The 24,786-nt window shown below is 52.0% G+C and overlaps 10 protein-coding genes and 1 non-coding gene across 11 annotated transcripts; 7 read left to right on the top strand and 4 right to left on the bottom strand.

The window, feature by feature from the left end:
• Positions 1–866: 866 nt before the first annotated feature.
• On the bottom strand, positions 867–2,402 carry ASPVEDRAFT_73843 (D-arabinose 1-dehydrogenase (NAD(P)(+)) ARA2; the record flags this gene model as incomplete). Its single annotated transcript, XM_040816223.1, has 1 exon — positions 867–2,402. The coding sequence occupies exon 1, from the start codon at positions 2,265–2,267 to the stop codon at positions 867–869; it is 1,401 nt and encodes a 466-aa protein (XP_040670065.1). The 5' UTR covers positions 2,268–2,402.
• A 410-nt stretch (positions 2,403–2,812) lies between these two features.
• Positions 2,813–5,020, top strand: ASPVEDRAFT_43774 (uncharacterized protein). The gene has a single exon (XM_040812899.1). The coding sequence runs from the start codon at positions 3,241–3,243 to the stop codon at positions 4,732–4,734; it is 1,494 nt and encodes a 497-aa protein (XP_040670064.1). The 5' UTR covers positions 2,813–3,240; the 3' UTR covers positions 4,735–5,020.
• Positions 5,021–5,495: 475 nt separating this feature from the next.
• On the top strand, positions 5,496–6,490 carry ASPVEDRAFT_135244 (uncharacterized protein; the record flags this gene model as incomplete). The annotated part of the gene is made up of 3 exons (XM_040807203.1): positions 5,496–5,645; positions 5,703–6,007; positions 6,058–6,490. The coding sequence occupies 3 exons, from the start codon at positions 5,496–5,498 to the stop codon at positions 6,488–6,490; spliced, it is 888 nt and encodes a 295-aa protein (XP_040670063.1).
• Positions 6,491–6,944: 454 nt separating this feature from the next.
• ASPVEDRAFT_73840 (uncharacterized protein) lies at positions 6,945–7,797 on the top strand (the record flags this gene model as incomplete). The annotated part of the gene is made up of 2 exons (XM_040816222.1): positions 6,945–7,051; positions 7,104–7,797. The coding sequence occupies exon 2, from the start codon at positions 7,150–7,152 to the stop codon at positions 7,795–7,797; it is 648 nt and encodes a 215-aa protein (XP_040670062.1). The 5' UTR covers positions 6,945–7,051; positions 7,104–7,149.
• A 386-nt stretch (positions 7,798–8,183) lies between these two features.
• On the top strand, positions 8,184–9,027 carry ASPVEDRAFT_30764 (putative short chain dehydrogenase; the record flags this gene model as incomplete). Its single annotated transcript, XM_040810388.1, has 2 exons — positions 8,184–8,460; positions 8,513–9,027. 2 exons carry the CDS (start codon positions 8,184–8,186, stop codon positions 9,025–9,027), a joined length of 792 nt encoding a protein of 263 aa, XP_040670061.1.
• On the bottom strand, positions 8,870–10,409 carry ASPVEDRAFT_43770 (uncharacterized protein). The gene has a single exon (XM_040812897.1). The coding sequence runs from the start codon at positions 10,111–10,113 to the stop codon at positions 9,163–9,165; it is 951 nt and encodes a 316-aa protein (XP_040670060.1). The 5' UTR covers positions 10,114–10,409; the 3' UTR covers positions 8,870–9,162.
• A 279-nt stretch (positions 10,410–10,688) lies between these two features.
• ASPVEDRAFT_196546 (glycoside hydrolase family 27 protein) lies at positions 10,689–12,471 on the top strand (the record flags this gene model as incomplete). The annotated part of the gene is made up of 5 exons (XM_040809213.1): positions 10,689–10,757; positions 10,802–10,934; positions 10,999–11,229; positions 11,296–11,834; positions 11,918–12,471. 5 exons carry the CDS (start codon positions 10,689–10,691, stop codon positions 12,302–12,304), a joined length of 1,359 nt encoding a protein of 452 aa, XP_040670059.1. The 3' UTR covers positions 12,305–12,471.
• A 505-nt stretch (positions 12,472–12,976) lies between these two features.
• ASPVEDRAFT_t105 lies at positions 12,977–13,048 on the bottom strand. The gene has a single exon. It is a non-coding gene; the product is annotated as a tRNA-Glu (tRNA).
• Positions 13,049–14,063: 1,015 nt separating this feature from the next.
• Positions 14,064–16,165, top strand: ASPVEDRAFT_172350 (sulfatase family protein). Its single transcript, XM_040808724.1, has 6 exons — positions 14,064–14,165; positions 14,221–15,070; positions 15,124–15,338; positions 15,385–15,546; positions 15,597–15,988; positions 16,052–16,165. The coding sequence occupies exons 1-6, from the start codon at positions 14,133–14,135 to the stop codon at positions 16,104–16,106; spliced, it is 1,707 nt and encodes a 568-aa protein (XP_040670058.1). The 5' UTR covers positions 14,064–14,132; the 3' UTR covers positions 16,107–16,165.
• Positions 16,166–16,393: 228 nt separating this feature from the next.
• ASPVEDRAFT_85698 (glycerophosphodiester phosphodiesterase) lies at positions 16,394–18,287 on the top strand (the record flags this gene model as incomplete). The annotated part of the gene is made up of 3 exons (XM_040817731.1): positions 16,394–17,482; positions 17,530–17,712; positions 17,772–18,287. The coding sequence occupies 3 exons, from the start codon at positions 16,394–16,396 to the stop codon at positions 18,285–18,287; spliced, it is 1,788 nt and encodes a 595-aa protein (XP_040670057.1).
• A 764-nt stretch (positions 18,288–19,051) lies between these two features.
• ASPVEDRAFT_136362 (LIM domain-containing protein) lies at positions 19,052–21,465 on the bottom strand (the record flags this gene model as incomplete). The annotated part of the gene is made up of 3 exons (XM_040807285.1): positions 19,052–21,129; positions 21,183–21,314; positions 21,372–21,465. The coding sequence occupies 3 exons, from the start codon at positions 21,463–21,465 to the stop codon at positions 19,052–19,054; spliced, it is 2,304 nt and encodes a 767-aa protein (XP_040670056.1).
• Between the last annotated feature and the right edge of the window lie 3,321 nt (positions 21,466–24,786).

Below are 24,786 nucleotides of genomic sequence, written 5' to 3'. Positions count from 1 at the left end.
GACTCAATGCAAATTATGCCTCAGTGGCAATACTGGATGCAAAGCCCTTTTACTCTATTGCTGAGATGGCCTGGCTCTAGGTGCCTTCAGCAATTTAGTTCTTGCCACACTGGCTATACGCCTGCGTCGCCATACTGTAATCGATAAACCAAGAATAACGTACGCAGATCACCTTGTGGACAGAGACTAAAACTTCTACAAAAGTACGTATATACTATTAGAGCCCCCCTCCCGCCTTGCGCAGCCCAAACTCCATCACAAGGCGCCCATTCAACCCAACCTCGTTCCTGCGCATGTTAGGGCTAGCAGGATAGCCACGACGGCGAGGGTTAGGATGGTATTCCCAGCTAGGTCGACCCGTAGAAACTGCTGCCACGAGGGCTACATTTAGCGTGCGAAGGGCTGTCCTTTTCGTTACCCGAATGATTGAGGTTTCAGCCATGGTACTAGGAAAGGAAACCTGCTACCTAGAGGGGCGAGAGAAGAAGAAGAAGTGGAAGGATAAGTTGCAAAAATGCAAGGGGGGAGAACAAAGTACGAAGAATTTCCAACCCATTGTACACTAGTAGGCTGTGCCGCTGCAGACAGACGTCGAAGGAAGAATATCCCTGTGGCTTGGGCGTTCTCTTCATGCACGCCGACTCTTCGGTGAACCAAGGGCATTGTATAGACCAATTAGGGTTCACTAGGTAGGATGCCGAGCACATGTTTTCTAAGGATATCCAAGCTCTTTGCAATGGACAGAAATTATTATAGGACTGGGTATCAACTTGAATCAGAGCTTTTGGCTATTGCGTTGCTTTTAGAAGTAGACTGAAAGCAGCCATTATGCTGAAAGTAACGTATGTACAGTGGAAAAATGCAGCTCATAAAGGGACAGTGTCCACGGGTATCTTCAACTCTTGTGCTTCCAACGGGGGTGTCATCATAGCATCTTGCGCAAGTGCGTCGTTTTGTACGGGTTCGCCTGGTATGGCGGCAGACTTTGTGGTCTCATTCAGAGAAGCAAGGTGGTCGGCGGGTAACGTATTAACGAAATCTGGGCCCGGACTGGGCCATGTGTAATCCACCCACGTTGGGGACAGGATAGATTGGACCTGTTTCGCGAGGTATAAGATCCGGCTGCGCCTCTCGCACGACCACACACGGTCTGTGATGATGCCGTCAGACGGGGTGAGTATGGCCGGCGCACTGGGTGCGGAGGGGACGGCCGCGGCTTGGGTTTCAAAATATTCGTCGTTATCGTCCTTGTTCTCTAATCCGTCGACGATACTGTGCCAGACACGTAGAGTCTCGTTTAACTCGTCGATGTTGCTAACTCCCATAACACTCACGCCAAGTCGTTCGCCTGTACCCATGCTGGCAACGGAGATGAAACTAGGGTCCGCATCTGGGCTGCGGGCGAGTGGTGGGCCGAGAGCTCCGGCCTTTGCACCATGGCGGAGCCACGATTCAAGCGCGAAGCGAATTGCAATCACTTCGATCTTTTCGCCTTCCGAGTCGGCGAACTGGGAGGCGTTGTGGATGGCTGTTCGGAGCCCGTCTGGGGCGGGGTGGAAATCACCCATGCTTCCAATTGGGACACCCTTTCTGCGCAGAAGGCCCATACCTAGGGGCGACGCATTAGGGATAACATCGACGCCAGCTGCTACGAGTCGCGGGAGACCTTGGGTGAGGAGCCGTGTGTTCTGTAGAGTGAAGTTGGCGTAGGACATGACGACGTCGAGCGGCTCGCCAGTCTCACGAAGAACCAGCTCTGCAAGATCGCATAGCACGTCCACTGGGTACCCCGAGATACCAACATAGCGGATTGTCCCTTGTGTATCCCGGATCCGGCGCAATTCGCGGACTGCCTCTAGTACTTCCTGTGGTGAAACGAACTCGACATCGTGGCAGTATACGACGTCCAGATACTCGGTGTGAAGACGACGGAGACTCCGGGCAATACTCTTCCTAACCCACGCCGGGGAATAGTCGAATGATGAGCCTGCGATCCGTCCGACCTTTGTGAGAAGGTGGTATGAGTGCCGGGGAAAATTTGACTGCACAAAGTCTGTGGCTAGGGCGCGGCCAAGGAGTTTCTCTGCAGGACCGTAATACGGGGAGGTATCGAAGGCACGGACTCCACTGGCGAATGCGCGATGCACCAGCTCGGTTGTTGGGAGAGCGTAGGGGTCTTCGTTGTACTGTGAGTTGAATGTTGCTGTGCCCATTACCAGCGGCGGAAGGGCCGCCGATAACGGAGGGCGTCGTGAGTCTCGAGTCATCGTGGGATCAGCGATGGGAGAGAGGATGAATGAAACGAGGTGGGATAGCGGTGTTCAGCCCTCAATCTGGACCGTGAACAACATGTAGAAGAGAAAACAGGAAGGGGAGAAATTTGGGGTTGATAAGGGGAAGTCGCGGGGCAAAAAAAGGACTTGATTTCCAATTCCATCCCGAGCCTATCCAGGGCCCACCGGATGGCGCCATGGCTGGATCCGATTAGCTGTTCCGGGAGGGACGAATGGTGATGGAAAGCAGACGGGTGTGGATGATCGGTATCGGAATTGTGGAGGAGCAATCATATGAAGCCGCCTTTGAAGCCCATGTTGACAGCTGGAGAGTTGGAGGAGTGAGATGGCGATCGCGGAGTTATCAGATTCCATCCTTCTAGAATTATCCCCGCTGCCTCTACGACATTCTACGACAGCGATCAATAGCCTCGATGGAATCTAACTTAGGACAGTGAATGAATGATGCAACTGCATTCTCTACATAATGTCACTTTAGATATCAAACGCCGCGGGGATTTTATTTCATCTCCGCGGTGCAAAATCGGCATTTCCATCGTGATTCTGCCGTGTTCTGCCGCCCTCGATCGATCGGAGCCGATTTCCCTTCCAGTCGAGTCAACATACGAAGATCTGTCTGCTTAAAGCATCCTCGGATTTCATAAGAATTTATAACGATAGAGGATATCTTCACTAGTAGTATTCCGTGAATGATAAATTCATCCTGGGCCCCAGGAGACAGCATTGTTACATCGATCGTCGATTCCAGTACCAAATCGGACCGCATAACTGCCAGAGTCTGGGGTTATTAACTCAATTATGTGCAACTGAAGCCTGAGTGAACACGGGATTTATGCACGCTGACGTGGTTGGATGCCGGGGATTTTCGTTTCCTCCACACAACAGCTCACTGGACATCAACCCACGTTCCCCTCCAGCATGAGATGAGTCTCATCGTCAGGGTAAGATGTCCGCTCTGGAAGTGCGACGGGCGAATTCCATCTCAAAGCGACACATTCTTCAACAGGCGCGACGAGTGTTCCACAGCCAAACTCTCAGCCACCTAGTTCGCATCGCCATATCCCTAGTTCTCTTACCTCTAGATAACTCGATCCTCTTCCTGGCGGTGTTCTTGACCTGTTTGTCGCCTTTCTTCCAACGGCTGGAAACTTTACACCGACGAAAGTCGATACTGCAGGACTTGCAATTCCGGCCAAAGACCGTTCTCGTTACTGGGGTGGATACCCCGCACGGCCTCCGAGTTGCGCGATGCTGGTATAATGAAGGCCACCGGGTGGTGGGTGCTGATGTTACAGACACCAGATTCGCTTCTGGGGAGAGTATGTCGAGGGCCTTTGTGGCTTACTATCGCGTTCCCAAAGCGCAGTATATTTCCAGGCTGCTGGAAATTGTGCTGAGGGAGAAGGTGGATATATGGATTCCCTGCTGGCGCGATGCGTCTGTTGTTGACGATGCAATGGCAAAGCAAGCAATTGAGAGCCAGACAAGCTGCAAGTGCACCGCTCTTGATACCGAACTAGCAATCCAGTGGGGTCAGCTGGAGACATTCATCCCATACCTGACCGAACGCAATCTCCCGGTCGTCGAAAGCCATCAGGTCCAGTCGCGAGACTCTATACACAAGATTTTACATCGATCGCCCACCAAGGTCTATCACATACGCAAACCAACCCCGCCAATCAATACGGAGGCGGTGATTGTCTTGCCGAAAAGAACCCTTAGTTCGACATACACCGAAGTTAGTCAAATCCAGGTCTCCAAGGACAGCCCGTGGCTCATGCAGCAGCATGTTCGTTTGGGAGAGTTCATTGCTGAGCTGTTGATCGTCTGCGGCCACGTCACTGCTATCATGATCCGCCCAGCTAGCCGAGACTCGGTTTGGGGTTGTTCACCTCTGGACGAAGGACTTTCGGCAGCAATACATAGGGTGGTGGGCAGCTTTGCATCGAAAAGTGGTTCTCGAGTAACCGCGCATCTCGCCGTGCGATTGATGGTGGACGAAGAGTTGACTTCAAATTCTGTACGCTATGAAGTGAATATTGCAGATTGCATGCAGGGTGCAGCTGCCACCGCCCATCTTCTGCGGGATACGCCGCCTCAGACTCTCGTCGATGGATACTTGGCGGCACTATCAGAAGACGGCATACCGAAGGTTTCGGCAAACCCCTTCACAAGTGAAAACATTTCTCGGCTGCCGAGCGTGTATGAAACTATCAAGAGTTATGATGTCCGCAAGGTGCTTCCCGCCCTTTACCCTCTTGCGCAAGGCATTGATTGGGCGGTTGATGAAGCCGGCAAGCTGCTGGTGTTTTGGAAGAACTGGCGGTTCTCGATCGCGGACCCGTTACCGTGGTGGTGGCATACACATGTTTACTGGCCGCTGAGAGAGCTGGACTTGCTGCTCCATCCGACCAAGCCAGCTGACGCTTCGCAAACGTAACGGGTTATTAGGTAGCAGCTTTATCTGTGGAAGCCGGAAGGCCACGAGTGAGTGGGTTCGCGGGAGCATCTGCGAGGCTGAAATCGCCGATCGCGCGATCCAGGCAAGCATTCCTTAAATAGAAGCATTGAATTCTCTGGCTTTCATCGTTTCACAGCAACCCTCGCGGAGTTCGCATGTATCTTCAAGGTAGATTTCTCCTTGGTAAGAGGAAATTAAAATCGAATTCCAAAAAGCATTTTTTTATAAAGCGACAGTAGTATTTCCTGTGAGGTGATGATGTCAGGTGCTATTTCTGGATTTATGCACCGTTAGGTTCCAGTATTCCAGTATTCGGGAATTGTGCAAGGATTCCTCGAATGCGCCACATTCACTGCCTCAACTCAACCATTTCTCCTCCTCTTCATCAACTTTCTTATTATCCTCATCCTCTCACCTCCGTTGCTTGTTCCCAGCTCATCCGGTTGTTTCGGCCCCGGGATTATATTTTGCGTGTTTCGTCAGACAGCGCCACGGGTTACCTAGTGTCCGCGCGGCGTATAAGTCGGGTTGCCCCGTTCCACCAGCTGTCAGCGCCAGCCGTAAACACTGTTCTCACCTCGAGCCTCTTTCTTCACTTCCCTCCCACGACCCACGATTCTACCACCACGAAGCGCTGATTAAAAACAAATTTATCCCGGTAACAGCGGAATCCTCTTTTTTTTCGCTGCACCTCCCGTCCAGACACTGTTGACCCCGGGTCTGCGAATTTACCGTCCACAATGAAGCTACCGACCTTTAATCCCGGGCGGACGAAGAACCTCATCCATGGACTTCAGGGCTTCCTGATTTTCCTTGCCTGGGCTCTCACGATTGCTATATTCACGAAAGGAGGCGGTATCGATGGGCGAACGGCCTGGTACTTCGCCTTGGTAAGCCCCCCTCGAGGCTGCAAAACAGACGCATCAATTCTAATATTTTGATCCTAGTGCTGGTTCACCATCCCCGGTCTCATTTATCTAGTAGCTGTGCCTATGTGGCCCCGCGCCCGACGATTCGGAAACGTCTACGCTTTTGCGACCGTCGACTGTCTGTATACCGTCCTGTGGTTCAGCGCTTGGGTTTGCCTTGCCAGCTATGTGGCACAGGGCAAGAGTGAGGGCAAGGATACGGACAACAAGGATAACAAAGACAAGGACAGTGAGGGAAAAAGCGGATGCGACAACTGGAAATATGGCAGTGCCAGTAAATGCAATGTCAGCACCGCCACGACTATTATCGGAGTGGTTATCTTGTTTGTGTCCCGGGATCAACGATATGGATTCTCTGCTAACATTCCCTTAGCCTTCTCTTCCTGTTAACAGGATGGATGTCCTTCCGCAATGTCATGCACTTCCGTCGCACCGGAACCCTGCCTGACGCTGTCTCCGATCCCACCTTCGCTGCACAGAGCAAGGCCGCCTTCTCCTCGAACCCCGCCCAGGACTTTGAAGAAGAGGACGACTTCCGCTCGGGACGTGCCGGAATGGGCTCTTCCCTCCGTGATCGCGATGAGGATTATGCTCTGCTCCACCAGAGCGAGGTTGACGACATCGGCAACCCGAACTCACGATCTGCGATGCACGGTGCCTACGATCCCACCAACGCAAGCGGGTCAGTCCTACATGACTTCAATGCCAGCGAATTCGGCGGCACCAGCTACGGCGGTGCACACGGCCAACATTACGGGGGGCCGTCAGAATATAATGACTCATCCCTCGGCAGTTATCACCGCTAGATACCACTCCGCTTGATCATTTCGTTTCCTCTTCAATTATCTTTCGACATGACCATGGAGCGGAGTTGGGCGCGTTTTAGCCTCTGTGTTTGATTGTTTCTACGGTGACATTACATTAACATTGACATTCTTGTTGGTACATGCAAGCTTTGCTTCGGTATATGTGTTTGCTGCGATTCTGGCGACGATTGCGCGGCGGTTGATTCGTCCATTTTGCAATTTGTGCCGTTTCTGACGATTGGACGATCTCTCAGATTGGGATTTCTGCAGTGCGGACGATGAATGTATAGATAAATACCAATATTTAGCTCGTAAAAATTTATTGCTTAAACAGTACAATCACGCAGCATTCACTGGTTAGGCCAAAATTCTGCCTGCAGTATATACACCGCCTGTATTCACCCATAGTTTACCAGTCACCGCCCGGTCTGGACAGCTTGCGGGATATCAAAGGACCAGCACCAACTTGCCAGATTACTCAACTCACAATCTACATCTGCGGGTAGGCAGATTCACTATACCACAGAATACTTGTCAATACTTCCACCTTCCCATATAATCGTGAGCCTCACCAGTATCCCATTCCTTACAACACAACATTAACATCAGACAGGCCACCACCTCCGTTACAGCCAACCGGTTCCCCGAACGCAGCCAAAATGGCACGCTCAATCGACCTCTTCACCGAATACCCTCTGGTCATCGACCCAACCTCCAAAGCAATCTCCCTCTCCAGCGACGCAGGCGGCTACACACCCTCCCAAACCAGCTCACTGAACGACGAACTCGCCGCCCTAAACACCCTCCACCGCAGCCTCCTCACCCTCGACCCGCCAACAATCCCCCCACCGCCCATCCCGCTCAACCCCAAACGCAGCGCCCAGATCACCAAGCTCCGCGACAGCGCCAACACGGCGTTCCGCAAGAACAACAGCGCCGAGGCAGTCAAGCTGTACTCGCTGGCGATTGAGATGGCGCAGAGCAGGCCCGGGTGGGAGCCTGTTGCTGTAGCGAGGGAGGAACTTGCGGCGCTGTATTCGAATCGGGCGCAGGCGTTCATGGCGCAGCAGGATTGGGTTGAGGGGTTGGTGGATGCGAAGGCTAGTGCTGAGGCGAAGCCGATGGGGAATGTGAAGGCTTGGTGGCGTGGGGGGAAGTGTTTGGTTGAGATGGCTAGGTGGGAGGAGGCAAGGACGCTTGTTCATCGGGGGGTTGAGGTTGAGGGGAAGGCGAGCGAGGGGGGGAAGGAGTTGTTGGCGTTGCTGGAGGAGGTGGAGGCGGGAGCTAAGAGGGAGGGTGAGCAGTAGATGGATGAGATGAATAAGTCTGGGGAGATGGTTTAAAATGTGTTATTCCCTATGGGGTGTCTTTATTCGATTTGTGATGCGATTCGGGCTTGTTTTCGGGACATTGCTATAGAGCTACGTTCATAGTATACGGCGTTGGGGCTGGACGTTACAACCATCATCTTCAATCTATGATATACAACAACCTACAACAACCATTCTTAGCATACTCTTAGTATTCGCCAAGGTCACTGAATTACAAATGTATTACGGAGATCGATGTATTCCCGACCACTTCCGAGGCGATCTCCGGAGTTAACACCGGTCGCCGGACGTCCACATACTTATATAAACTCCAATGTACCCATCCATCCATATTTATTCCAAGCATACAAGTATACGTCATCATGACAACCATCCTCATAACAGGCGCCAACACAGGCATTGGCTTCCAGATCGTGCGCGCTCTCAGCAGTTCATCCCAGCCCTACCACATCTTCGTCGGCGCCAGATCAGCAGCAAAAGCGAACGATGCAATCAAAGCCGTTCAGGACGAATTCCCCTCGTCAAGCAGCCAGTACTCCCCAGTGACCATCGACATCGAATCAGACGAGTCGATTCAGAGCGCCGTCGCCCAGGTCTCTGCCGCGCATGGCAAGCTGGACGTGCTGATTAACAACGCTGGTATGCCTCAGCAAGTATAAACTTATTTTCTCCCAATACTGAAATTATACAGGCGCATCATTCGAACCGCAGCTCAGCAGCGGTGAAATCACCGAGCGCGAGCTCTGGGATAAATCATGGAGGGTTAACACCACCAGCACGCAGGTCATGACAAGTGCCTTCATCCCGTTACTGCTTAAAAGCAGCAACCCGCGTCTCCTCTTCATAACCTCAGGGACATCTACTCTCTCCGGTACAGTAAACCAAGCTCTGGCTGTGAACCACGCCCCGGCTGCGGGGTGGCCCAAGGGCGGCTTCATTGGGGTTCCTGCGTACCGCAGCGCGAAGACGGGGCTTAATATGCTGATGCGGGAATGGCACCGTGTGCTCAAGGAAGATGGGGTGAAGGTGTTTGCGATCAGCCCTGGGTTTTTGGCGACGGGGTTGGGTGCTGGCGCGGAGGTTACGAAGAAGATGGGGGCTGGCGATCCGGTCGTTGCTGGGCCTTTTGTTAGGAGTGTTGTGGAGGGGGAGAGGGATGGGGATGTTGGGAGGGTTTTGACGAGGGATGGGATTCAGGAGTGGTAATGTATAACTGTTGTTGCTTCTATAAGTGTGGTTGGTAGCTGCATACAATATCTGATTAAGCCCTAAGTATCATTACTGAACACCCACTTACTCCTACCAAAACAAGATATTGTTTTGCTAATAGCCTTTAAATGATTACCTCAATCGCAGCGGATTGGCCTTTAGATACTCCTCCAGCGTAGTCAATCTCCCTCTGGCCTGTGCAGCACCCCATTCCACCTTCTCCTCCGTCCCATCCCCATAATACCCAAAGTCCTGGAAATACCTTAACATATCTGCAATATAATCCTTCATCAACTCCGGCAGAAACCGCTTCCACACCTCCTCCGGCACCTGCCTATAAACCACCTTCTTCCCCGAAACCCGACTCATCACATCCACAATCTCCGCAAAGCTATACAACCCCGTCGCACAACAAAGCGTCTTCCCCTCATACGCTTCCAAATCCGCCAAAACAGCCGCAACCCACTTCCCAAAGTCCGCGCGCGTCTCAATAAGCGGCACCCTCGTCTCAGGTTTCACAGGCGTCACAAGCGCATAAACCCCATGAACCCCATGCACAGGCCGCGGCGCCATCATCTCCTTGAAGTTCGACATGAAACAGCCCGGCGCAACAAACGCACTCTTGATACCCGGCTTCAATGACCGGATATACGCCTCGGCCTCGGCCTTGCCGTCGAAATAGCCCATGTGTTCTAGCACGCCGTTTGAATTGTTGCCTGCATGCGGGAGAGTCGAGTAGATTATGTATGGAACACCGGCTGCGACGGCTGCGTCTGCAAGTGCGTGGCCATTCGAGACTTCATGCTCGTAGGTGCGTCCGTCGTAGACGGTGATGCTGGTGGCGAAGACCACGGCTGCGCCTGTGAATGCGTGTACTAGGGAAGGCAAGTCAGCGACGTCTGCGGTTACCAGTTCGAGACCGTCGTTGTATTTCTGGAGCAGGGTTTGTGATGCGGTGCTTGTTGGATTGCGCGTTGTTCCTCGGATTGTGTACTCGGTGCGTAGCTGGGGGTCGGAGAGTACGGACTGGATGGTGGATTGGCCTTGTTGGCTGGTTGCGGCGACTACAGTCAGGAGCTTCATTTGGTGGGTTATTCAGAGAGCCTGGTCCTTTTGTCCACGTTCTGTATTGTGAGGGAGTCTGGATGTTGGGTGGTGTCTGGATTCACGGTTGGGATGCGGAGACGGTGACGTCGACCAGTGGCTGAGTATTAGGGCTGCGGCCTCTATCGTGAGAAAACAGAAAACCTCCGCTCCTCACAAAATGATAAAATGGCAAATCTCTGAAAGCACATCGAGTCGCTCAAGGCGATCTTCCTCCTGCATAGAGGCAACAAGCAGTCTAAGATGAGCTTTAAAGATATCGGACTGTATTTCTGCTACTAGATAGTCAGCATAACTAAGTCGAGCGTGGGAGGGCGTCTCGTAAATACTAGGCTATATCTTTAGGACTGATCAGTCTCATGTACTGGTCCTAAGTATTTACCTGTTCTCCCTGTCAGCAGGCAGCTTTCAGAGACCAGCTCATGGTCTGTGATGAGCATCTGCGTCTTGAGCGTGTCGTACAAGTAAAAAGTAAATATAGCGGGGTAGCATTTGCTGTCTTAAATAGACTAAATCGACTCCTTCGTGGTCTCTGGATACCTGCTTACGCCAACATGTTCAAATACATAGCCCTACTCGAGCTACTTCACCAAGCCAATGCGCTCGTCCGCCCAGATGGAGTGGTATGTACCTGAATCTGCCCATAAGTTATCAACTAACAGACTAGGGACGCCTCCCAGCACTCGGCTGGAGCTCCTGGAACGCATTCGAGTGCGACATCGACGCAACCAAGATCCTAGCAGCGGCTACTCAAACCGTGAAGCTCGGCCTAAAGGACGTGGGCTATGAATACATAAACAGTACTCCCATAGATAGGATTGGCCCTACTAAATACTAACATGCTAACGTTTTGAAATCTTATAGTAGACGACTGCTGGTCCATCAAAACCCACCGTGACCCCATAACCAACCGCATGATCCCGGACCCAGACAGATTCCCCGACGGAATCGCCAGTCTAGCATCGCAGATCCACGACCTCGGTCTCAAAGTCGGCATTTACAGTAGCGCAGGAGAGACAACATGTGCCGGATACCCAGCGAGTCTGGGGTACGAGGATATTGACGCGGAGACCTTCGCTGAGTGGGGGATTGACTGTACCTCTCCATCCATCCATCTCTCCATCCACTTGTCTCAATGGATGAGTGGCTAATTGAATGCAGACCTCAAATACGATGACTGCGGCGTCCCACCCGAATGGAAAGACGAATATACATCCTGCGTCCCAGACACAGCAAACAACCCCGGCCCCTTCCCCAACGGAACATGTCCCGATATCCCAAACCCAGCACCGACAGGATACAACTGGGGGGATTCTAACAGTTCCCAGCGCTACCGGACTATGCTGAACGCTCTCAACAACTCCAACCATCTAATCCTCTACTCCCTCTGCAACTGGGGCCAAGCAGCCGTGAACACCTGGGGGAACGAGACAGGCAGCTCCTGGCGCATCTCCGGCGATATCTCTCCGGGAAGAGGCGAGACGGGGGTTGATAGAGTGCGTATAGCAGATTGGAGCCGCATCGCAGAGATTGCGAACGAGGGGAGTTTTCTGGGGAGACGGTATGCGGGCTTTTGGGGGTGGCCGGACGCAGATATGTTGGAGGTTGGAAATCACGAAGGGAATCTGACGTTGGCTGAGAATAGGGCGCATTTCGCGCTTTGGGCCGTTATGAGGAGTCCGTTGCTTATTGGGACGGCGGTGGGTGTTTACTTACTTCATCTTCTACTTTGGGACTTTGGGTTCTTAAGGTGCTTTGATTGATCTTGCTGACTTTTTGGTAGCTCAATACAATCCAAGAAGAACACCTCGCGATTCTCAAAAACAGATACCTGCTCTCCTTCCACCAAGACCCGCTCGTTGGCCGTCCAGCATACCCCTATAAATGGGGCTATAACGAAGATTACACTTTCGATCCTGTCCACCCGGCTGAATACTGGTCCGGGCTGTCGTCTACGCTCCAAGGGACGCTGGTGCTTATGCTTAATTCGGAGGATGGGGTGCGTACCCGGCGGGCTGTTTGGAGTGAGGTTCCGGAGCTTCGGGATGGGAATGCGTATGAGGTTGTGGATGCTTGGACGGGGGAGGAGCTGGGGTGTGTGCGTGGTGGATTGAGTGTTGAGCTGGAGAGCCATGATGTGGCTGTTTTGGTTGTTGGGAGTGCTTGTTAGGGATATAATCCATATGGTATACAGTGCGGTATTGTCTGTGTGTAGGGCATTCATTGTTCGGGCTAACTGCGCATCACTACAGCTGCATCCGATGTATCTAGTTCTAACGCTCACCATTGCAGCCCTGTCTGGGTGGGTGACCACCATTTGCAGGAGCTTCCATAGCGCGTGTATCCTGCTGCGACTTCCATGGAACGAGAAGCTACTGTAGACGAAGGGCGTGGCATGTTCGTTCCAGACTCGGCTGATCAGACACCATTGTGCAGGCATGGGCTCGACGCAAACCCCATCTGAGAGACCAGCCAGATTGATTTCTGCTGGGAGGTAGACCCCGAAGAGAAACTGACTCCGTGGATTAATTGTGAACAATATAGCTTCCCAGCATTGTGGGAGGTCAGTGCAAAGACATGACAGGACCTAACTAGGAAGTAGTGAAGTATAGGAATAACTGTGAAGACAATTCGCATTATCAAAATACAGAGAAACAATACCATGCAGGTATGGTAAGGGAAAAAACCAGTACTTGTAAGACAACTGCTTTAGGAAGGCACCCTTCCCTCCACACCAGGTGACTCGCCAGCCCTAACTACCACAACAACTCTAGTAGTGAATGGATTCATCAATAACGCATCAGAAGATGAAAAATAAATACGAATACCAAAAAAAGTTCGCTTCCGGTGCGGGGAATCGAACCCCGAGCTGCCGTGTGAGAGACGGCGATGTTAACCATTACACCACACCGGATACGTAAGAAGAGAGCCAGAATTTCGAACTATGCCTCAGGCAGGTTGTTTCTAAGAAGTGTACTGTTTTACTTTGAAACAGTATTCCTACTATAATCAATTTAAAGCACATTGTCCATTTCCGCAATTTGGCAATTTGCAGTCCATATACTCCATACTCCGTATACCTAACAGGGGAACACTGTCTTGACGTCAATGTCCTGCTTAAATCGAATATTTTTGCCAGCTCTGCCAGACTCGCATTTCCCCGAAGAGGCCGGTGCTGATCGGGCCACAGTCTCGTCCATGCGGGCCGTCGATCTGTGGTGCTCGGCCAGCTCTCGTCCAACGAGATTGTCGCCGAGTTACGTGACCCAAGCATTCATGATACCACCGACTTAGGACCTTTTCTTGTCGCCGAAACCCGAAGACTCACCGCGCGTCCACGGGTTGTTTTCGTATGACACCCCAGGTGTTGACCCCAAGTGTGAATTAGGGCTATTCACCTCCCGAAGCTGTACTTGAGATATAATGGTCCTATGCCAATGGTATGCTCCTGTGATTTAACTTTTATTATGGATATCATTCGACTGCGATCGTCTCTCATCTAGATAGTTTCGTCTATCACAACAACAAACCCAGACTATACGGTGTATACCGGTACAATGATCGGCTGTGATCCTCGTATTGTGAATTGATCGTCGAGATCTCGCAATCAAGTGACCCGCCCTCTATCTCCATATTTATATTAACCTCCTTTGTGAAGACGGCCGCCATTTGGCGCATGCACAGGCCAAGCTTTCTTAATTGTTGACGCAGCCGGCCCTCCTGCTAATAGGCCCGGGCCCGCAAGTCATTCATGATGCCATTGTCTGGGGCTGTGACACAACTTGGGTGATCTGCAGCTTGGACCCTGCTCCACGAATTGAGCTCTGCTATAACTATCCGGCCACCCGGCCGTGCTGCAGCTGCGAACTCAGGACTGCCTTCGATTTCCTCCATTCGCGCCCAGAATGATGTTCATCCTCCCCCTGGTGCTCCTTTGGGGCCTCGCGGCCGCAAGGCCCAATATTCTATTCATCCTCACTGATGATCAAGGAAAATACATGGGAGGCCTGGATCATATGCCCCGTCTGCAGGTATGCCCATAACACCGGCCTCTGTATAATATCTCAGAGTAGCTAATGACTGCAGGAACTTGTCGTCAAAAAAGGCACAACATATGAAAGCCACTTCTGCTCCACAGCTGTCTGCTGCCCGTCTCGGGCCAACATCTGGACAGGCAAGATGCCGCACAACACCAACATCACCGACGTGGGCATGCCATACGGAGGCTACCAACGAGTCGTCGAAGCTGGCTGGAACGACAACTACCTGCCGCTCTGGATGCAGGAGGCCGGCTATGCTTCGTATTATGTCGGCAAGCTCTGGAACGCCCACACCCCGGATAACTACAACAAGCCCTATGCCAGGGGTTTCAACGGATCTGAGTTCCTGCTCGACCCATTCACTTACCGTTACTGGTTCCCCAAGCTGACCCGGAACGGGAACCCACCGGTTGATTATAGCGGGAACTACTCGACTGATCTGCTCACGCAGAAGGCTCTTGGGTTCTTGGATGATGCTTTGGAGACCCCTGACCAGCCCTGGATGTTGACCGTTGCGCCGAATGCACCGCATTCCAATGGTTCGAGTACCGCTGCTGGTGTGCATTGGTTTGGTGACCCCGAGTACCCTGACCGTCACGCGGATCTGTTCAAGGACTACAAGATTCCCAGAGACAAGAGCTTCAACACTGCCATTGAAGGCGCGGTAAGCTGGGTCAAGGATTTGAAACCGCTCGGATCGAAGCAGGTTGACTACATTGATGAATACCAGCGCCGTCGACTCCGTGCTCTGCAGTCGGTGGATGAGATGGTGGACAAACTCATCGCGAGACTAGAGAAAGCTGGTGTCCTTGATAATACTTATATCTTTTACTCCACCGACAACGGATACCACGTTGGACAGCATGCTATGCAGCCCGGGAAGAACTGTGGATATGGTGAGTCCCGCTCTTTTAGTAGTAAAAGTGTATTGCAGGTGCTAACAGAACAGACACGGATACAAACGTTCCCTTGATCATTCGAGGACCCGGTATCGACGAGGGCGCCACTGTAGATGTTGTCACAAGTCATACCGACCTTGCCCCGACGTTCCTCTCCATTGCTGGGGCTGCAGACCGAAAGGGCTTGGATGGAAAGTCTGTCCTTAACTTGGACACAACCGCAAAGAACAAGACGGAGCACGCTGCAATTGAATATTGGGGCTGGGTATGTCTGAATCCTTAACATCTGACTGTATACTAACAATATCCAGGCCATCCCAGAGGGTATCTACGGATACATCAGCAACCAGACCGACCAGGATGGTAACGGGTACAAGGGGAACACCTACAAGGGCCTGCGTTTAATCTCGGACAACTACAGTTTCTACTACGCAGTATACTGCAATAACGCACGAGAGTTCTACGACCTCAAGGTACACCTCCCATGCCATTAACAGAAAGACACTTACTCACAAACGTACAGGCCGACCCCCACCAAACCGTCAACCTGGCCGCACAACCCGCCAAGCACCAGGACTACAAAATCGCCAACAGACCCCTGCAGCAGGTCTTCCAGCGAGCAAACGCTCTCATGATGGTGCTGAAATCCTGCACAGAAGACGCCTGCCGAGACCCCTGGGCCCAGCTGCACCCCAAGGGCGCCGTGCACAACATCGTCGATGCACTGGACAAGGGGTTCGACAAGTTCTACGCCAACCAGCCCCGCGTCTCCTTTACGGAATGCTCGCTGGGATACCATATTTGGGCCGAGGGGCCGCAGAAATTCAACGTCTACGGCCAGGCGAACCGTGTTGATGCGAGGGATAGTGATGAAGATGAGGGCTCGTCGGGCCCTCTTGTGAGTTACTCGGATATGTGAGTCGCCAATCTACCTCCCAGTATGCCCTCTGTAAAATGATGGATGCTGACCACGAATAGCACGCTTTTCACGAGTATGGCATTGGCGGTGTATGTGCTCTTTGCAGGCGTATAGAGACCGAGGAAGGTGCTGCTGAGTGTGTTGGTTAATGTTAATATTGATGTACCTTCCACATACATTATTACCCATAGCGCCTTCCTTTTATGAACAATGAATGAATGATTTAATCACATTTCCCACTTCTTCAGTTCATTCTCCAGCGAAAGCTGACCTACTGCAAACTGTTACTCACCTCACGTTCGTTTGATAAACATATCTAATTACTTACGTCTCTAATATCGACACTCCATTCTTTACCAACACTCGCTAAGTAACGAATCAGTCCAATTCCACGTATCAACATGGCCAAGAGGAGGAAATCGGGCGAATCTCACGATCCCCCCAGCGGTTTCTTCGCCCGGCTCAGGGGAAGGACTGTTGATCCCCGGCAAAGACCGGATCCATCCACGCTTGTAGGAAACGACAGGCTAACAGGAAGCTTCCTGTCTGAACAAACTACCGGTGTTACGACCGCGCCTTCAAATTCAAATGTCACATCGATAGCCGCAAGAGAGGACCAAGGCTGGCAGCTAGCTCATGTGCGACACCGAAGCGATAGCGGTCTTGGTCTGGGTGATTTCCTGCATCACACGGCGTATGGAGGTGGTAGTGCTGGTGCCCAGGCTGGTAGCACATCGGTCAATACAGCGGCCCCAACCAGTGTTCCGGGCTCAACTGGGGTTAGAAATCCTGTAATAGTCGAGTCGCCGCCGAGTAATGCGGATAGTGGAGATAGCACGCAGTCAGCGCAAACTGGACAAGCTGAATCCGGTGAAGGCTCGACCGCTCAGGGCCGTATTCTTTCAGGCGGAAGAACCGTTCGTTTCTCGACGACCAATGCCGTTATTACGTCGGACACCATTGATGCTCGCATTGAGGCCTCGCAGGGCGTGAGCGAGACTATGCGAGAGAGTTCGGGCCCTACTTCTGAGCCGTCGGATGAACTACCTCTGGGCGGGCAGGATCCTGGGAATACGGGAATAGGCCAGTCAGAAGTACCTCCAGAGCAACCTGGTGATCATGACGCGAGGGAAATGCCATCTGGGACCGGAGCTCACCAGCAAGGTCAAGAACACTCGCAAGAAGGGGGGCAATCGGGACAATCTAGCGCTTCTCAACAGCAGGGGGAGGGAGGACCAGGTGGCGAGGGAGGCCAGGATGGAGAAAGACAACGAGACGATGACCCGCGGCAGCTGCGTCAAGAAGGAAGCTCACAACAACCCCCTCCCAGGAGATACCCCTTTTATCATACTCAGGTGATATCCAACCAAGCACATCCATCGCCATTACTCAAAGGAACACGCAGAGCTCATACAACTCTTGCTTACACGACTGCCGGTGTAACGGCACGAATTTGGATATCTAAGGACGACGTTCCTTTTGTTTTCCCTGTATGTGGGCTGTCCTCAACTCTAGTCCTCGCTGCTCACAATAACAGGACGAGACACTGTCGCGTTTCAAAGATTTACGACATCCGGAAGACCTGGATTGGCCAGAGTTGTCGGTGATCCATCTGAAGTCAGGGGATAATGGAGGTGTGGGTATTATGAGTCTAGACGGCCTGTTGGAGTCGTTATGCTTTGAGGAATGCCGCCATAGAAAGGCCTATGTGGAAATTAAGGTGCGATGACCCTTCACAATCGTCTATCGTCCGTAGATAACTGACAAGAGGAATCTCAGTCGAGGCGTCCCCCAGACAAAGTTGCCGAATTTATCTCGCAGGCGCTGAGCACAATTTCGCGGCCTGAAGGCTGGATGGCCCGTATAGTCATTTGTCTATCGGACGTGGACCAAGCCAATGCTTTCGGGATTCCGTTTGCCGGTTACAGGATGGTGCTAAACTGCCACAGGAATTTAAAGATGGCAAAGAGGGTTTATGACCTTCACAATCTCCTACAGTTCAGATTCAACGCCAAGGTGCTCGCTGCCAAAGACTGGTCGGAGTTCTTGGATAGGGCGAAAAGGGAAGGCAGAGACGTGTACATCGAGACCGACAACACGGACCATATGAAATCGTGCATCCGAACTGGAGTTACAGGGATAGTGACTGACCACACTCGAGTGCTTGACGGGCTATGCTGGGAATCTATAAACTCCAGCCCAGGCTGGATGAACCCGCAGCGAAGTCGAAGGCTTTTGGCAAACTTGAAATTGGACTGGTTAGGTAACAGATGGGGCAGTCGGCCTTTGTGGTAAGCTGGATAGTGGTTATGGATGTATTTAGATTCGTTATGACTGAGAGGCAGAGGGAGTTGATGAGCAAAACAACCTTGATTAGACTAGTTAGGACAGACATCCTTAAGATTCTGGAACACAGTTGTGTGGGAATCACCACTGATCAGTTTGAATAGATATATTGTAACACAAGTACACTCTAATCGGCTGCAATAGCGCCCAGCTGCCGAGCTAAATACCAAACAATCAAACATTATGCGTGGTCGGCTATACCGATATATATATATGCATACGGATATTCAACCAAGCAAGCAGCAAGTTCAAAACGATACCAAGAAGCGACATTGTGCACGCAATGGAAAACGCACAGCAACCCATAATGAAATGTATGTATAGTGGAGCAAATAATAAGCAAAAGTGAACTTTGCTGTCCAAGCAAATCAAATCAAAATGTCCAGTCAGAAGTGAAGGTATGTGTAAATATATACGGACAAGAAAGGAAGATAATCCAGCCAAACCAAGCCAAACCGGGTATAAACAATAAACAGCAAATCAGATCAGGCCGATTTTTTGTCCGCAAAGGAAAGGAACGGAAGAGCATGAGTTCGTTCCAGAGACATAGACGGACGGACTCATGAGTGGAAATCAGAAAGAAAGACGTGGTGACAGGTGACACATGCAACGATATGATAATACAATAGTGCGAGGTAAGGAAAAAAAGCCTCCAATCTAGCGCCTGTATTTGGAATCCGGAAAGCAAATAATAGTTAGAAAAGACGGGACGTTCATATCATCATCAATTTGGTTGTTCGACGCTCAGGGAAGCGGCGCGGGCCTGGTGGTGGGCCGAGGTGGCTAGGGTTGGGGCCTGGAGAAGGTGGAGGGCGTGGGTATGGTCCTCGTCCTGGCATGGGGCCGGGTCCGTAGCCGCCGAATGAGCCTGGTGGTGGGCGGGGACGGCCACGGCCACGGCCGGGGTAGCCTGGGGGAGGGGGTCGTCCGCGGCCTGGAGGAGGCATCATGCCGGGAGGAGCGAGAGGGGAGGAGGGCATGGTTGGACTGCGGAAGCGATTCGGGGAGACTGAGGCGGCGGCGCGGCGGGCGTCGCGCTCGCAGTAGACGAAGCCGTTCCATTCGAAGTATTCGCCGTGGAGATCGACGTTGCATGTGCGGCAGCGCAGGCAGTCGAGGTGGAACTTCTGTCGGTCACCGGGGTTAGGCCCGGTGCGTTCGTTTGTTTCGAGATATTCGCCTTCGATTCCGGAGCGACAGCCGGCGCAGAGGGAGCCGTTGTTTTCGTGGTAATGTTGCGCGCAGTAAGGGCGATCGCGGAGGACATAGAAGTCGCTCGTTGTGAATGCGGAGCCGCACTGGAAGCAGACGAAGCATCCACGGTGATAGCGGCCTGTGAGACGGCCATCGGCCGACGAGATGGACTTGCCCAGAATTACCTCGCCGCAGCCTCGACAAGGTCCTCTTGGCTTTCCTCCCTGGGGACGGGAAGATTGTGTTTCGGATCGTGCTAGTGGTTTGACCTCGTCCCTATCTTCGGAGTCATTAGGCACTTCCGGAATAAGAGATAGCCCACCCTTTCCAAGGGTTGGGTCTGTTGGAGAGTCGGGGCTCTGGAAAGCCTCTGGTATACGAGGGGGTTCGAGAGTCATGGGACTTTCCGTGTGATGGGCTTCATCCAGGAAATGTTCTGATCTCTCGGGTGATTCTTTCAAGGGCTCTTCAACGACTGGGCCAAGAGGGCTCAGATCGGAGGGTTTTCGCCTGGACGAACTCACGTCCGATTGAACACTAGATAACGAGGTGCCGCTTCTAGTCTCTGACGGTGAAGAATCAGAAGACGCCGTTGAATCCTCCACAGGATCTTCAGATATATCAAGACCAAGGGCACGAGCAAAATTGGACACTGAGATGGCACTTTCGCTACTAGCATCCGATTTCTTCCTAGGAATGTCCTGTTGTTCATTCTGTTCTGGCAGCGTTGGTTGTAAATAGTCCGACGCTGAGGGCTTGAAAACCTTGTAGTCGGTTTTGTTAGATCCCGTTGGTGATACTGATCGTTCCGCCTCATTAGCTAAATCCACTGGAGGCCCATAGGTACTCTCCGCGGGGCTGTGATAAAATAGGTCGCCGGATCCACGAGAACCGCTAAATCGTTCCGAGTCCGCATTTGATGATGCGCGTAAAGGACTCGCTGCGGGTTTGTCGAGATACCCTTGTCCAAAATCGAAACCACTGTGAACGTCGTTTTTGCCTTCCCGTCTGAAGGACGTGTCCGACATCGACGAATCCGAGAAAACTGACTGGTGGAACGGGTTTGGAGTAGACTGCGGAATAGGAGGTATATCTTCCTCATATCTATACCCAGCCAACGCCACACTTCCAAACGACCGGCTTGAGATTGCCGTTGATCTTTTCGAGTTTCGATCGCCGTATCGAGTGCTCGCCAGAGATGTTCTATAACTGCTTTTACTCTCAATTGAAAAGCTGTGTTGATGGGAATATGCGTTATCCTTCGGTAATGGTGGTGGTGGTTGGTCCTTGAATGGCAAATGTGCACTATGGGGAGGCTGATCAGCATCCCTGTACATTGCATCTGCATATGCAGGAGAAGTCTCTAATGGTGCAGAAATGGTATCCTTCAACGTCATCCCGTTAACCCGCCGCCCGGACATTGATCGAGGCAAGGGGAAACTAGGGAAACTCCCGCCGTTGCTGCTTGCTGGACTAGGGGGTTGAGGGAGTGGCGAAGTGCGCAGCGGTGACCGCGACCCTGGTGAAGGCGAAAGAGGAGATGGGAAAAGTGTATTATTGCCGCCTTGTCCGCCATTAGGTTGGAGAAAAGGCTGGTCTACACAGATTGGTTATCAAATGAACCGAAACGATGCCTAGAGGAAAACATACTAGCTCTGAAAGGATCAATATGTGACGGCGGCCCTGCTCGCCCGTTTTTGTCAGGCCATGCATCCTCTGCTCCCAGTGTTGGTCTCCGAAACCCCGACTTGGGAGGAGGCGGGGGAGGAGACGGCGATGTACCTGTGCGCGGGGAGCATTAGCATCATCGCTGTGATCGAGGGGCTTGGGACTATGTACCCGTTGGAGATTTGGCGCAGACATGGTCTCCCATCGCAAGGATATCTACATTGCTCCCGCAGTCGGAGCACTTTATCATGGGCAAGTCGCCCATACCTCCTCCTGCCATCTTGACAGATGCGCCGCTCTCCAGAGTGGTCAATCCCCCTTCGTTAGAAAATCATCCGATTCGAGAGAATGAAACTAAATTCAATCATGGGTCGTGCATTCGTCAAGAAAATGGCTCGTCAGGCGGCGCAGTGCGTAAATTCCCTGTTTCCCCCCGATAAACAGTCTCAGTTATGGAAGACTGAGGTTGTGATGATTGAAGTGGATGGTTGTTGATGTCGAAGAGCGACGGAGTGAAGTTACCAGAGCGAGAAAGGCTACCCGGGGGATCATACCAACGATATTAATTAATCTTCTGACAGAGTGACCAATGGTAAGAGGCAACCAAAATAACAAGAAATCGATAATCACAATAATTATAGCGACGGTGGGCCGGGGCCAACGACAGCCCTCGTGCGGTTGAAGTTCAAGAAGACAAGAACCATCCGAGCAACACGCGTTCCCAACGTCAGCCTTCCCATCCCAATCTCTCTCCCGACAGTCTCCTACTCTGCCTGGTAGGTAATCGTCTTCATGAAGACGTTGTTCTCTCCCCATCTGTCTCTATATTCTCTGCAAACAAATTATTCTGACTGACCAGCAAGCCTCCCAGGGACGACACTCTCATGGTTGTCGGCCTCGCTTCCCCTTTTCCAGTTCCACCCCCAAGCCCTCTCCCCCACCACTATCCTGAGTAGCCAACCATTTCTGTGCAGAGATCCGGATGGAGTCAAGGTGCGATTCTCTTGAAAAGGCTAGTCGGGCGACTAGCCCCTGAGCACCCACTCATTGAGCCGTCTATCCCTCTGCAGATCTCTCAGGGGCCGACCACCACTCCACCACTGACAATGCAGTCAAGACACCACAGCCACCAACCGAGCTTTGCTCATTTGAACCCCTCTATTGTATCACTTCATCTCATCAGCACCTTGGATCCTGTCTGCATTTTTGCCTTCAGTCGACGCACATCCTTTCAGATTTGCGACTAGCCTGCACGAGCTTCTCCGACGCGAACCTCCAGAACCCACCAGGGACCACGCTGTCACATTGCTTTTCCTTCCTCCGAACGCCAAACGACATTAAAATCCAAACCCCAAAGTATATATCGAGTCATTACCCTTGGGTCTCTTTCACCATCTTTCCTTCGGGTTCCTGACCCTACCCCACGGACATGCTTTAGAAGTTTGGTCCGTACACTACTACTGTGCACACCGTACATAATACCGAAAATGATGGTATGGGGTCCGATAATTGTTGGTTTACGAACCCGCGACGAACTCGTCAAGCTTGGTTCCTTGGCTGATGGGAGTGCGACTCACACTTGACGTTCTTGGGCAGGGTAAGATTTTAGAGAACTCTGGCCACAGAATGAACCGTCATGGTTATCTCACGGACTGGCCGAATCCGTCAGCTACGCACGGATTCCAAGACTTTATCCCACTGTCAACCAGTGCCACCAAGGAATAGGTTTCAGCTTATCCCCTAATTATCGGGACAAGCCAGCGGAATCAGAGGCCTCCAGTCAGCCACAAATTTACCCTTCCAGTCCCATTTCTTTATCCTAGCTTGAAGCTCCGCAGTCAAGGCGAGGGGTGTGAGGGCATTTCTCCCATGAAAAGCAGAACCCCGGCCTTATTGAACTTTCTTGAGGAGATATCTCATTTTCTGTTCACCGCGACCCCTTCGACTCGGAGTAGACTCGTCACGAGAGCTATTGCCAACTGCGCAACTGGCAGTGATAGCATGGACTTCATGTGAATCCACCTGTAGATCAATCGATATGTCTGGCGAGACTGGCGGCCTGGCTCTGGACTCTGGTTTCTACCTTAAAATACCCGTAGAGTGAGTCAGTATCATCCATTATTATGTCTCATTGGGTCGAAGGACGAAAGTTTCGAGATGGCCGATCAACCCACACTTGATCGATCTGCGATGGTCAGTGATTATCTAATTTTGGAAAATGCCAAAGTCGCTGCGAGGTCGCGACACCCCCTGAATCTATGCCCAGTACGGATACTAAACATGACTCCATTTAGTAGTGAAGTCATCGATCCGACGTCATGAAAACCTCCCATCGATCATGGTATTTGAGACATTGGTCTTCTGCATCACGATGCAACGCTCACATGTCAATTACCCATGTCGGTTAGACTCAGCCTTGAAAGGAAAAGCGCGCCTAAACCCCCTGTCAGCAGCAGGAACGAGCGAGGAATGCAGCTCCACTGGGCTTTGGCGAGAAGGCGCCGAAGCGCTCGCTTGGATCATCAGGGGCTGGTGTTCTTCAGAGACCAGGGGACCAGCGTCGCAGAGAGATAATTATGGAAGAACAGTAGCCAACATGAATGACGATTTCTTCAATTGAAGTAAAAATGCCCCGGTTGAAGTTTTTCGCATCGCCGCGTGCGGCAGCTTTCAGGGGTTGCAGCATCCAGGAAGAATCAAAGCCATGGAACCCCATCCGAGCTTTCCGCCGCAACGCACAAACCACTCCCAAACTTTCGTGGCAGAAATCGGAGGCACGCACCTTGCAGCTGAAATAGTGATGCCTAACCATCTTCTTATGCACCGTCAAGAACCGCATTAGTTTCGTCCATTATTCAGATTTACCCGATGAGGCCGTTTTTTGTGGTGCTCGGCCCTCAGTCACATTTGCAGCTTCCGATTCCGGCCCCTTGGTTGTGGTGATGCGAGCGGAGCCCTGTCAGCGTCTGATTGCGGGTCATCTCCAGACCGTGGACTTGCGGAGTGCTTGGAAAAAAATGTTGGGGATTGGATAGCGCACACGAAAGCTCTTGCCTGGCCAGCGTTCGACATCTGTTCAGCACCACTTATCGTCGTTAACCTTTACCATTAGATACAATCTTCGACCCTAGAATTATATCGTGACAGCTGGCTGTGCCGTAAAGGCAGTGAGAAGCAAACAAGGTACCTAAGCGGGCCCCGACCTTTGGTGGATCGCCGAACCACAGGAGCTCAACAGCATCGAGCCGAGGTGTACGGAGTAGTAAACTAGGGATGGCACGTAAAGCACAGTATTGGGCAGGAGTGAGAAGCTGGAAACCCCGGGGATCGTCCTACGATGTGACAACAAAGAAAATAATGGCTTGTGAGCCAGCAGGCGGTTATCGGGCATTTGTGGTAGCAAACTCTCGGTATGAGGGGTAACGGTGGTGACTGATAGCGATAGTTAATCCATCGAAATTCGACAACACTTCAACGCCTCTTCAGTCTTCACCGCAACTCCTCGCCCAGTTTTCAGGTAATGTCGTGTCGAGATGCCCCGCCACTGAAGAAGGCGAGAGTCTGGCCCAATTGGCTGCATACGGTG

Source organism: Aspergillus versicolor (assembly GCF_001890125.1).
Source record: "Aspergillus versicolor CBS 583.65 unplaced genomic scaffold ASPVEscaffold_7, whole genome shotgun sequence".
Classification (NCBI taxonomy): domain Eukaryota; kingdom Fungi; phylum Ascomycota; class Eurotiomycetes; order Eurotiales; family Aspergillaceae; genus Aspergillus; species Aspergillus versicolor.
The sequence above is the reverse complement of the archived record's forward strand: the minus strand, read 5'-3'. Positions and strand labels throughout refer to the sequence as shown.